General features: G+C 33.2%; 1 protein-coding gene across 1 annotated transcript in view; it reads right to left on the reverse strand.

Moving 5' to 3' along the window:
• The window catches only part of LOC129216814 (WD repeat-containing protein 36-like), a 58,203-nt gene that overhangs the window by 29,858 nt on the left and 14,302 nt on the right, over positions 1-14,043 (reverse strand). Inside the window, exons 4-11 of the mRNA XM_054851031.1 lie at positions 12,222-12,342; positions 11,253-11,434; positions 8,040-8,172; positions 6,684-6,859; positions 5,298-5,418; positions 2,963-3,112; positions 1,542-1,690; positions 1,066-1,180 (exon numbers count right to left, since the gene is read on the reverse strand). Of these exons, the coding sequence (XP_054707006.1) occupies positions 1,066-1,180; positions 1,542-1,690; positions 2,963-3,112; positions 5,298-5,418; positions 6,684-6,859; positions 8,040-8,172; positions 11,253-11,434; positions 12,222-12,342 (1,147 nt within the window). The remainder of the gene's footprint in view (positions 1-1,065; positions 1,181-1,541; positions 1,691-2,962; positions 3,113-5,297; positions 5,419-6,683; positions 6,860-8,039; positions 8,173-11,252; positions 11,435-12,221; positions 12,343-14,043) is intronic.

The raw sequence follows: 14,043 nt of genomic DNA on the forward strand, positions 1-14,043 counted from the left end.
TTCAGATTCTCCAGGTTTTTCATGATTTTTCATATTGAAAACATAAAATTTCCAGGTATCGAACTGTTGATGTAGCTTCTAAAGATCATTAGAAAAATACAAAATACTTTTATATGTAACCGATACCATTAAATTATATTAATATTCTGGCAATCCTATTTTAAATTTATCAAACTCTGTTTATATATTAATTTATTCTAATTCAATTTTTAAAGTTTAATTCTAACACACAAATCTCACACAATATCAGTAGCAGAACAAAGAAAACAATTTGGATGCAATAAATGAAGATAGATCATTACTGAATAGGAGGGGAAAAAATAGCTGAACTAAAACTGGCAATGGGGTCGTTTCCGAAATTTTAAAAGTATTTTTTTCTGAAAGAGCATGCTTAAAAATAAAGGATCTGACCATTTTTTAAATACTTTGTTTAAGTTTAATATTAAAAAAACAATTACTAAAATCTGTGAGCTTTCATTGTTTACGCTTTTGTCGTGTGACATCACAAATGATGAAATGCCATTCTGTGTTGCCAATATCATAGAGCAAAATATTTAATTCGCATCTTTACTCACGTGCATTGGCAACGATATGGTTGATAGAAAGTATAGAGTGCAATTTTCATTCGCTTGTTGATTTTCATAACGTGGAACCATGGTAGAAAGATGCGCCAAAATGCATCATTTGTGACGTCATAAAGAGCACGCCTTGTTTTCAAAATCGGACATTTAAAAAAAATTATTAAAAAATAACCGTTGCGAAAATGAAAGTACTTTCTGGGTCCATGTTATTTTTTTTTACTCATTCTATAAATTTCAGTGACTAAAATTAGTACTTTTGACTGAAGGAAACCACCCCATTATTATGTTAATTATCAAACTAGGCTTCAAGTCAAAAGAAGCATTGGAGATCTATTAATTTAGATGATTCTGATCTTTAAATAGTAAAAATAAATTGTAACCCAATTTTGAAGTTTAGGTTAATGCTGCATTTCTGCTTTTGGCTTTCATTCGGATGTTTGTTGAATTGCATTTATTAATTAACATTAACGAAACTATATCATACCAGTATGATCTCCATATGAGCCTCTAAAAATTCCAGACTGCATATTGAATTTGTGCAGATGGCCATTGCTATAACCAATCACAACAAAGTTTCCACAGGAACTGATGTTGAGACACTAAAGGCAGAAAAACGTTTTTGAAACATGAAAAAAATACTCAAACATTATGAATTGAATTTATATTTTTTTCAAAGATAAGCATGTCATTAAATTAAAGATATTTCATAACAAACATTCATAGCCACAAATCCAGACCAGTAAAATCTACAGTGTTGATATATTATGACTACTGTTAAAAATTATTACAGATAATAAAGCTAAATTAAAAATACTCTCTCTCCCCCCCCCCAAAAAAAAAACTAATACAGACTGACTGAAACAAGTTTATGCTAATTTCTAGTTCTTTTTATCTGTTTGAATACTATTAAATATGGTGCAATAATAAAATAGTTTTTAGTATTCAAAAATGGTTTCATACCGTTGCTTCAACACTTTTGTCGCCCTTGAAGTCTTCATGCAACAGCTTGTGTTCCCCCATTTTACAGAGTTCGTACGACCAGGTTGTCACTAATTTGGAATGGCGATGGATGGCAGCTACATTGTCCCACTGTTTTTCACGAGTCGCTTCTACAAAAAGCATTTCAAAATATTACTATTATGACATTCTTCTAATAGAGAGTTTCAAATCACAGATAAATAATATACAGTTCAAATGGTCACTGAGCATAAATTTTTTTAAGAAAAATAATTTACATACCTAAGTTTTGAATTGCAATTTTTACGATCCACTAAGCATTATTCATACATAAAGTGGTTGATATGAGGGACCCTGGAGTGTGAAGACGAGACAGAGTTTGCTACAAACAATTTTGTGTCTTTATTTATATGCATCAATGGATGTAAAGATACGGAGCAATGATTCACTGCTCACAAAGATCTTCAGCAAGAAACTTTATGAGATTAACACATCATTAGAGCTGTCACTGTGTGGTACCTGATGACGATGACCCCTACTTTGACGAAAATGTGTCCCCTGTCATACTACAAACAAAAAGAGCAAATGCATTGCAAATGGCCATTATGCAACATGAAACAAGGAACATTGGTTTCCTCAATTTCTGTAATGCCGTTGAAAAAATAGTGATATTATGCAGCAAGTGGTGGTTCAAACTTCAACAGAAAAAAAAATTAAGTATTCTTCCTAATGGTATGAGAAGAGCTTTTTAAACTAATAAATGTTTTTAAAAATTATTCTTTAATAATCTGATGCAGCTTAATGTTATTAGAATTTTTATTAGAGTTTTAAGTAGTACATTTTTAGGAATTAGATACCTTTTTCCCATTTCCCGCTTTAACCGGATTACCATCGGCCTCCTGTGAGTCAATTAAGAAGGAGCCTACCATATTGTTTTTAACTAACACAACAAAAAGACTGTTTAAGAAAAAAAATGCATAAAATATTAGCTACTACTTTGCCAACGAGAATTTTTTATTTTTAAAAACATTTAATATTTCTAATAAAAAGCCTCATTTGAAGTAGACCAGATGTATATAATGACTATAATATTTTTTGAAAATACAACAAAAGAAAATTATATTGATTGCACCCACAAATTAACTCTCAGAATAAAATACAAAACATAGTAATATCAAGGACTCTTAAAAAGTCTTCATGGATTGTTTTCCCCTCGAGATATAATTGATACTTACTGAGTCTTTTCTCTACATCAAGAATTTCCTCAACTAATGTACTTTTTAATACACATTTGCACTTTTACGCGAAAGTTAATATGGACAGAGAATTACAGAAACTAACATAACAGTTTTGTTTTGCTATAAATTGAAGAGTGAAATATAAAACTCTTTTAACACCCATAGAGTATTTTTAATTAAATTTACCAGAGGAAAAATCCACAACTGGCGACATTTTTCTGGTGTCATTCGCTACTCCCTTCTTTTTAGCGGCTTTTCGGAGGAAAGATGCCTGACCCAAACTCTTGTTGAGATTGTCTGCTTCCGTCGAGAAAGAGCGAAGCGTCGAATCTAAACCTTAAAATAATATGAAAAAGATTAGAGGAAAAAACACACCAAACAGTAAAGGACAGATTTAGGATTAATACAAAATCTAATGCTTAAAATCAATAAACTTGCAGCGCCTCTTGCAGAAGTTGGCTTGCAGCGCCAGCAGAGTACAACTCAACTCGACAGTGTTGACGTTTTAAAAAGCCTGCACACGGCAGTCAGCAGCTAGTCATTTTTCTCCTGACTTGTCATGCTGTAGTTTTACCTTTGAATGTCTTTTACTTGTTTTTAGTTCTTTACAATGCTCGTACTTGTTTAGTGTTCTAAGATATTAAATTGGTTCTTGTTAAACAAATGCTATGTGCTCCTTTTTCCGACTCTGCAAACTAAATGAATCGATCATTTCAGAAAGGGCATAAGTTCTACAAAAATCCATAGAACTTACGCCCTTTCTGATATAATCAATTCAAATATGCAAGGAAAAAACATGGAAAAGTATTAACATTTCTTCATTTTTAAATGTGAATTACAGGATACAAAATTTTTTTTAATGGAATGTAAAGAGTTTTTATCACTTTTTTATAATTATTTTTGTACAAAATGATGGAACATGAGATAATGAAGGATCAGAATACATGAAGGCTCAGTATGAAATGAAGGCTCAGACATTTGTTTATACTTAGTTTGTCTTAGGAAAATTTTCTTATTTCATTATTGCCTAATTTTGTGTTTTCCCCATGTTTGGAATTAGAATTTTCATTTCAGATTAGAGTGATTTTATAACTATTACCATCTATTTGGAAATTTAAATTTCGTTGTTTAGAACAGAAGTATGAGCAGCAGCATGTGATTTTTCATTAAAAACTCACGAGATTAATTTTTACTTTTAACAAGCTGTGGTTTATGATTTCAATTCTCATTATGTATAAAAATGTTTCTGGCAATGTGCCTATTCAGTAATACATCCAAACCTGTTTTTATGCGGTGGGTAGAGACCGCATAAAAAAATCGCAAAAACAAAAATTGTTCGAAACTTCACTAGTAGCTTTAAAAAGTTGTTTTCGCAACACAGTTTTAAATTTTTTTTTTATGCGGTGGATAGGGACTACATTAAAAAAGTATCACGTACAAAAAAATCCCAAAAAACTTACAAAATAATCTTTAAACGAAATCAAAATAAACCAAGTGATGATCATTTTTGCTTAGTAGTCGGACAAAATTTCCCGAATGAGGAATTTTTCGGGAAGTCACAGTGACTTCCCATCGGGGTGCCTTTGTTGTCTACTACCTCATACTTGTTTTTTAAAAAAAATCGTCAATTGAATCCCAATCTTTTTTGATTAAAATTTTAATGTACCACACAAAAAATCGCATAAAAACAGGTTTGGGTGTATATTCTACAGGGTGTCCGAGAAAGATCCGTACAACTTCAAAAATTTATTGAAAAAGAAACAATAGGATTACAGCGAAACCAATTAGTACATTAGATAGAATAACTCAAAAAGTTTTTTTCTGCAGTATGTTTCTGGCCATATATATGGCACTATATGTCACGCAAAGGAATATTAAAGCATTTTCGTTATTTCAATGGCGGATCGCGTGAAGAAAGCTCAATGTGTTGCGTGGTTTATCGAAACAAAATCCAATAAGCAAACACAACGGAACAAAACATCCAAACAGCTGTAGCTACTGTTGATGTTAGCATAATGAAACTGTCGTGGATGGAATTGGATTATCGTCTTGATATTGTTCGTGCTACGAAAGGGTCTCATAACTTAAGTTACAGGAAAAAACTTTTTGAGTTATTCTATCTAATGTACTAACTAATTTCGCTGTAACCCTATTGTTTCTTTTTCAATAAATTTTAGAAGTTGTACGAATCTTTCTTGGACACCATGTACTTCGAATAGGGGTATTTCTGGTACATTTTAGTGTTTTTGAAATCTTTGAGCTCCTTTTTGCCTTTTCAAGCCTTCTTTCTCTGTAATCTGATTTGCAAAAGATGAAGTAATTGTGAAAAAAGTTACTTTATTAATATGCTTAAGGCTCACACACAAAATCAGTTACAGATAGTAAAGGTAATCATTTATATTTTCATCAATATTTTCAATTTTTTACACTACAAAAATTGTAAAATGGCATGTCTTTTTACGGGTTGAAATATCTGAATGTTCAGTTATAATGAATTTCATTTAAAGTTCTGTTTCAGTACCTGCACTCAGAACCTGCTTCCCATTGGATCCATAGAACCGAATCTTCAAGGGTGGGCTGCTATGCCCTTCACGTAGCCTTAAAAGTCTCCCTCCTTCATCAGGTAGATCAAAAATCCACATCTAAAAGGAACAGAACAAATTGCCTAAATTATTGTTGATACGAATGATTCCAAGAAGGATTTTAAAAGAAAGCATATGGCATTCGAAAAAAAAAAATGAATATTTAAAAAATAAATGAAGAGATATTGCATCACACCCCAGGATCCCCCATACCTACCACTATTTAGTTTAAGGGGTTGGATAGGCCCCTGAAGATAGCTATGTTTTTTTGATCCAGACCAGAACCTGAGCAATCTTAAGTCCAGCACTCCCAGAGACATCAATTCCTAGGAGGAATTTGTAACCGTGACATATTTAACATGCCCGCTCACCATTAACGGACATGGAGGATCTTCAAAAAGGCTGACATCGAACCTGGGATCCTTCGTTTACGAGTCCAACGCCTTACCGATCAGGCCACTGCAGTCTCATAAATAAAGAGACAGACAACAGCAACTGAACAAATAAATAAGTTATTTCATCCTTATATTTAATACTAGAGGTACCCGCACGGCTTTGCCTGCAGTAGAAAATTAAAAGGTCATTTGGTTCGCCTGTATATTTACAAATAATGTATGGTGAATTTCTCGCCAATTGGCTTACCCATGTTACGGTTCCACGTTATGATAACTTGGTAATTTACTCGTCCATCTTATGATAATTTTGTTCGGTAAAATGTTCTTAAAATTGCAATAGAAAAAAAGAACAAAATTGAATTTTTAAAAAATCGCTTCGATGTGCACACTCCTATGCTATAAACTAATTCTGTGCCAAATTTCATGAAAATCGGCTGAACGATCTGTGCACTATGCGCATCACAGAGGTCCTGACAGAGAGACTATCAGCTTTATTATTAGGAAAGATTTTACCTTTTTAGCTGATTTTTTGGGGAACATACACCCTCAGAATATTTTCTGATTGCGAAGAAGTTTAATACAACATATGATTAAATAATGGCTGCGCTTTAAATAAACTCGACTTTAGAGGTAAATATTTTAACAATTAATGACGTTACTTCACTGTTATTCACAACAAGAACAATCAAAAAATGTTTTCTGTTGATTTTTAAACACATGACATCCGTCACTTTACATTGGATTTAAGTTAAGAGTAATTACAAACATAATATTATAAAGCCAAACGAATTGCAGATCTCCCCCCCCCCCCCCCATTTATTCAGATCATAGACATCCATATCACAGTGCGATGTTAGACTCGTCCCATAAATAAACTTGGTCAAAATCAAAGTCAAAATGTTGGTCCGATAACAGAGGTCAACAGTTCACCTTGATAGAGTTGTCGCACGAGTTAGTCACTAAAAGAGGTTCGTTGGGGAGAAATTTCATGCCCGAGATGGCTCCCTTGTGTGCGTCTCGTATTTCGCTGTGGAGTCTCTTCTTCTCCAGATCCCAGACAGCCACATGGCCCATTGTGCTAGCAGAAGCCATGAACGGATGACCATCTGTTGAACAAAATGAAAGAAAAAAAAAGGAAAAAAGAAAAATTAATTTTGACATCTTGAATTCAAATTATGTTTTTCGCAATCACAAGTGTGCGTGTGTATGTAGGAGTGTGTGTTTGTGTGTGGGGGGTGTAGGGGGTATGTGTATGTGTGTAGGCATGTGTGTTTGTGTCTGTATGCAGGCAAGAGTGTGTGGGTAGTTGTGTGTATGAGTATTTGTCTGCGTGGGGGTGGGGTATGTGTATCTGTGTAGACATATGTGTTTGTGTCTATGTGCAGGCATGAATGTGTGGGTAGTTGTGTAGACATATGTGTTTGTGTCTGTGTGCAGGCATGAATGTGTGGGTAGTTGTGTCTGTGTGTATGTGTTTGTGTGTATGTATGTGTAGGTGTCTGTATGTATGCGTGTGTGTATGTGTAGGTGTCTGTATGTATGCGTGTGTGTATGTGTTTGTGTATGTGCGTGTAGATGTATGTGTGTGCGTGCAGTTGTGTATGTATGCGCGTGTGGGTAGGATATGGATGCAACCTGGAGACGGTTTTCGCTATAGGAGCAGCATCGTGGGGAGCCGGTCGACGGTGGTGCTGCAGAGGGTGGCGGGGGGAAAATAAAATCATAGGAACATCAAAACAGTCAAATGAAAGCAATAAGCAATAGTGATTGTTCAAAAGAAAAATAGATTCATATTACATAAATGAAATAAAAAGGGTCATACATTTGGTGAAACACATGCAACGCTGATAGGGTTCGATGAACTCTTAATTAGTTATACAGAGCTGCCAACTTTTAAAAACTAAATTAGTAGCAGAATGGTGTGCGGGGGGGGGGGGGGAATGCAATGAATAATTTACGTTTAAATTTACAATAGGACAAGTAACACTTGGACAACTATACTAATAATAAAAATTATGTGGTTTTTTAAACATTAATTGTGGTAAATTTATTTTGCCTATTTTTAAAAAGACATTTAGAAATTTATTAAAAAAGAAATCCTAATCTAAATGATTTTTTTTTGAGATATAATCTGTAATGATTGAAAATTTTCCTGTAATTCAAAAAAAAAAAAAAATTTGTAGGTTTTAGACACGTTTTTCTAGAGCCTTAGTTCAATCCTGTAAGTTGTAGAAACTACTATTTTTTCGTAGGTTGGCAGCTCTGCTTATATATGTTTGATGTTACCTGTTCTGAAGGAGAGTGCTGTCACAGCACCCCAGTCTTGTGAAAATTTCATTATCGTCTCATCAAACTTTAGGTTATGAATATAAATTTCACCGTTCTCCAGCCCGATTGCCACAACATTGACAGCGGGAGCCTGCAAAAAACAGCATAAAATAAATAAATAATCAAAATAGCTAAAGTAAGAATTATGTCGAAAGAGGAAAAAGGTTTTCTCTGTAACCATTTTAGAATTATTCTATTGCATAACAAATTTTTATAAACCAAAAATGCAAAAATGAAATATAAAAAATGATGTATTTTTCAAGACACTATTTTAATTTAAATGCGATTTTTTGAGAAGAGATTAATACATTTTCTCGAGTAGAACCAATTCTTGGAATATTTTGTTGGTTTTTTATTAGACAGAGGTGAAAGTTCAAAAAATTCTCAAGGCGAATTTTTCATGTACAAAGTACATGTCCTAAATTTATTTTTTAAGCATGTAAAAAAGCATTCAATATAGCATTTTATTCATATTTTCTCTTTTTGAATATTTTTTATAGAGAAAATAGGTTTATATATTTTTAAAGTATATATAGACAAACTGAAGAATTATGACTATTTAAGAAATAAATGAAGTGAAATAATTTCAAGAATCTATTTTTCATCGCTATATAATGAGAAGCAGTTTTCTCTTAATTAGGATCATGAAATAGAAATTGAATAATAAAGCAAAATTATTAAAACTTCTTAGATTTAAGGGGGGGAAACCAGTTTAAGAGTCTGAATGTTTAAAACTTTTTGTGAATTTTTTAACAGGGAAGGAATAATTAAAATTTATTCAAACTAGGATATTTTATTCATCTTTTGAAGTACACTTTGTAATTTTTTTCAAGTTATTTCTATCAGAAATAGTGGAGTTAGAAACTGCTGACCATAGGTAGTCGCCATCAGAGCTAGTTGCTCGTGAGCATTACTGAAGCCACAATTTTTATCTGTAATCAGTAAAACTTTTCTTTTTTCGTTAAACACATATTTCTTAAGAATCAATATGAACCTAATAAATTGGGATCAAAAAGTTGAAAATTGCATGTTTTGAAGTGTTTGATTACAATGTCATGTTTTTCTCACTTCCTGCATTAACTATATATATTGTTACAAATTCTGTAAATAGTAATTATTGTAGTAACGCAGTAACGTAACCTGCAAATAGTTTCCCGTAATGAATATACAGCCCCTATACATTCGGTTAAGTATATGGTCCCCCTATTTTTCATTGATAAGATTCGTGAATGAATAAAAAGAAATAAAATAACGGTCTACTATTTTCGAGAAGCATTTCGAATCTTGTGGAATATTTGAGAGCTCTCTTTTCGGTGTGTATATAAGCCGTTACGCTGGATAAAAAGTTAGTTTCGATTGAGAATTTGTACTGAGAGTGTATTAGCTCTGTTTATTGCGAGGCATTTCGCTGTGTTGTTTTAGTATTTGGAAGTAAATACGTGTGTAACCGTTGAGTTTACGGTGTTGAGTGATACTTGTTTAATTGCTGATGATTAATTTAGCAGTTGTTGACGCTCTTTCCTGTACATAGTGTGAATAAATTTCCTGTATTTTTAATCAAGAACTGTGTCGTCCTTTCAAGAAAGTTGGAAGCCGCACCGGATCCGTTACAATATATATATATATATATATATATATATATATATATATATATATATATATATATATATGAATAATATCTTCCTAAAATTAGTTCACATAGATTGTAAATGAATAAAGAACATTCACACAAATTTTCAGGTTGATTGGTGAAAAACTCTTTGAGCTAGAATGGCCACCAGCTGATAGAAAGTTGTTACAAGAAAAAAGCTATTGGAAAAAACTGCTGTGAACATTTTCGAATCTCCTCAGTGCTCATAGGATCAGAACTAATCAGAATTTTTCACTGAAATTTTGGCAGTGTATTCTTGAAAAATTTTCTTAACACTTAATGACATTAAAAAAAAAAAATCTTTTGACCTGCCTTAACTGGTTTTCCTTCTTAACTCATTTACTGATCATTGATTTTTCTTTTATATTATTCCTTCTTACTAAGCTTAGAATTTTTTTAAAAAGACGGAAATCCATCAGAAGGCAGAAAATTTTCACCCCAGCAAATGGAGTTGCCACTGTCCACCCTCTGACTTCATTCGGATGGGGCATCATTAGGAGTAGAGGGGATACCTCTTTTACCTGGTCTCAGATAGGAAATTTAAAGATAGATTTTATAATATCATACTGTACGGTCCAATATTTAATAATCGTCATAACATGGGTTAGGCCCATGTAAATAAACAAACCATCAGGAGAAGACAAAGCCGTAAGAAAAGTGCAGAGACATTCGACAAAGTGCCCAGAACATCAGTAACATTAAGCATAATTAACAAATTAAGATCTTAAAAGGGAGAAAACGCTCATTGGAGCAATCAGCAGCGGGAAAATGCTCTCATTGGTCAAGGCGGGAGGAAGGAGAAAGCTGCTCCCGATCGTCGCGCCGCTGTGCGGAGATTGAAGTTAATAGTTGCATAGTTTAGTATCATAGTATTACTAGGATTTGATCGTTGAATTTCTTTGCAGATACAATCAATTTGATTAGCAATTTCAGGATTTTGGTGAGGATATAATTTCGTAAAGAAATTAGTTGCAGTAGTAACGATAAAAACGTGGAAATTGGTTCCATTGTTAGATCTTTATGAAATGTGATGTTTCTGGCTCCCATTCATAAGTCTGGCTCCGCCCCCAATTTTCCTCAGAACTATCGACCAATCAGCTTACTCTGCTCACTCTCCAAAATTTTCGAAAAGATCCTGTATAAAATGTTCATTAAACACCTTGATAATAACAATCTCATTCCAAATTACCAATTTGGGTTTAGAACAAAACACTTTACCCAACATCAATTACTCAGGATTGTTAATCATATCTCAAACGGCTTTCGTGAAGGGGAGTGTACGATCGGATTATATTTCTCAACATTAGTAAAACCTTCGATAAAGTATGGCACGATGGCTTGTACTTTAAGCTTATTAAATTGAATTTCCCTGCACACATCATCAAGATAATCAAATCTTACCTTACGAATAGAACTTACCAAGTTAGAGTGGGGAAGTCCACCCTCTGAACAATCAAGCGTACACACCTCTGTACTACTGCATATAAAAAGGATAAAAATTAATCCATAAAAAGCAATACCTGCTCTAAAGATACAACAGCTGAATTCCATCCTTGAAATAGATACACCAGCTTGTTGGTTCGGAGATTCCACAGCTGGAGGCTGCCTTCATGGCTCCCCAACAACACTTTATTCAAATAAGTGCTTGGATGAGCTAGTGCCGTTATGTGAAAATTTGAAAATGGTATCTCCAGGGTTGAAACTGGAAAAGAAAATCATGTGTGTTAAAAATATGAAAACAAAACTTTGAAAGTAAAGATTTTGAATAAGGAATTATCCAGTTTATCAATCAAACATTCATGAATTTTACAATAATCTATATCATTTTTTTAAAAGTTATTTCTACAATTGTTAGAAGCAAAATGACACATGTAATTCAAGGTTTAAATGAAAATGACTAAAAGAGGCAAAATTTGAAAGCAGCCATTTTGAAGCTAACAAAATAACGGGTGTTCACAGCAACTATGAAAACAGTCGAGCAAACCTTGGTTGACTGGGGTGGTCGAATGACAACAAGAAGATTTATATAGTGAAATTCTGTTACAACAAATATGAATACAACAAAATATTCATCTCTGCAATTGAAAAAAAAAACGTTCATGTGTCCTCCCCTTTCCCCTACATTTAATTTCCCCAAATAAAAATAGAGTTGCTTGAATTTTATTGGCTTTAACCTTTTATTTATTTTAAAATCTTATAAAAATTAAGGAGTTTTATAAGAGCTATCTCATACAAAATACTCATCTTTGTACATGAAATACACAGCCAGCTCAGTCATTTCCAGCCAAGGGCTGCAGTTTCTGCTTTAGCCCCGGCTAATGGGCAGTAATTTACTGAATATACTCATCTTTGTACTATTTCTAGGTGGCATGCAAAACGTGGAACTGCAGCAAGCTTGTAATGAAATACTTTTCAAATTTAAAACTTATCCATTTTCATATGCCGTAAAAAATATCACAAATCAAACAGAGAGTAATAAACTGTGATACCTTCCGCTTTGATATCCCACAAGAGAAGGGTGCTATCCTCATAAATGACAATGAGGTGAACTCCGAAAGGAAGCATGAGCTGCACATTTCGCTGAAGGGGTCTCTTATACAGATGCTTTAACTGTAAGAACAATAATCAATTAAACATCAAACGAACAAAAATTCCAAACATAACATTTTTTTAAAAATATTTTGTGACATATACAAAATTTAATACATTCTCATGTCTGCCAACTTCTTAAGACTCAAATTCAGAATTATTTTTAAAAAATAGCTGATGTGTGCATCACATGACTTCCTTTTACTCTAATTTAATGTCATTTCCCCATTACTGGCAATTTTAATGTGATTCAATAGTTTACTCTCTAAATATCACTAACAGTGGCCAAATTGAAACCAGATTTAAAAAAAAAAAAATTTCGACAAATTTGTCGCCAAGTTGGCGACAAAACTTGGTGACCAGAAGACTGGCGATGTATGGCCAAGTGTCCGCCAAATTATAACAACACTTGAGTTTACATCGAAATTAACAATGATTTCCCCCCAAAAAGGGACAAAAGACCCCTTTAGAAACACCTGAATGCAACAAAAAGAGGAGGTGCACAACTAGACCCCACTAGGAGTCTACGTAACAAATTTCAACTTTCTAGGACTTACCGTTCTTGAGTTATGCGACATAAATACGCACATACATACATACGTACATACAGACGTCACGAGAAAATTCGTTGTAATTAACTCAAGAATCGTCATAATGGATATTTCGGGTGTCTGTTGGTTCCTAGGCATATATCCACATGTGGTCGAGTCGAAAAAAAAAACTCAATATTCATTTCAGGGTGAGTAAAATGGAAATTAAGGTCGATTTTTGAGTGAAATTTTTTTTTGCGAATACAATACTTCCTTTTTTGTAAAAGGAAGTAAAAATTCAGAAGAGTTCAAGAAATGGTGAAGAATAGTGAACATTACATGCACCAGAACCACCTTCCCTTATTAAAAATAATAATAATATGCATGTGCAGTGTTCAACAAAACAGTCAAAAAATCAGAACCTATATGGCATTACACTGAAAGGCGGGGATGGGTGGAGAAAAGTTATTTAAATCTACCATAGGTAGATAATATAGACACACATGCACAGTGTTCGCAGATACATTTGTCTGTGCATCGCCTCATACTTGTTAATATCGATATTACAATCGAACCTGTTTATCTCGAAAACCTCTCTATGTCGAAGTTTTTCATTTTCCCTGTACCATAAAGTATTAATTCAATGTATTCCCCCATGTTTGTCTCGAATGAAATTTTCTGAAAACCTGTATATCTCAAATTTCGACTAAAGTGTCTTTCTTGAATTCAATCAACAACGATCTTTATTAACTGGAATTTGGAGACAAAAAGCATTTTTCTTAATATTAGCAATCACATAATCCTCCAGAATTAAAACTTTATGTACAAGAAGCAAGTTTTCCAGCAATTATATCCATTCGGAAACTGAGAGGAAGGAGACATTGTTGATTAGTAAAATTGCTTTCAAAGTTTTACTTTCGAGTCATTGCTCCAATTATTTATATTTGGAACTTTTTTCAAAACCTCTGTATCTTGAAACCTCCATATCCCGAATTTTTCTTCTCTGCCGTAAAATTCGAGATAGACAGGTTCAACTGTATACATTACCTATCATCAAAATAGGTTGATAAATTTATGACAAAACATTCATCTTTTGCTTTCATGAATACTTGATTGATAGCAAAAGGCATTCCTTACTAAAAATGTCTATCTCTCTCTACTGTTTATTGTTCTTCGTCTTTACAGAAATTTT

This window comes from Uloborus diversus, chromosome 2, assembly GCF_026930045.1.
Source record: "Uloborus diversus isolate 005 chromosome 2, Udiv.v.3.1, whole genome shotgun sequence".
Classification (NCBI taxonomy): domain Eukaryota; kingdom Metazoa; phylum Arthropoda; class Arachnida; order Araneae; family Uloboridae; genus Uloborus; species Uloborus diversus.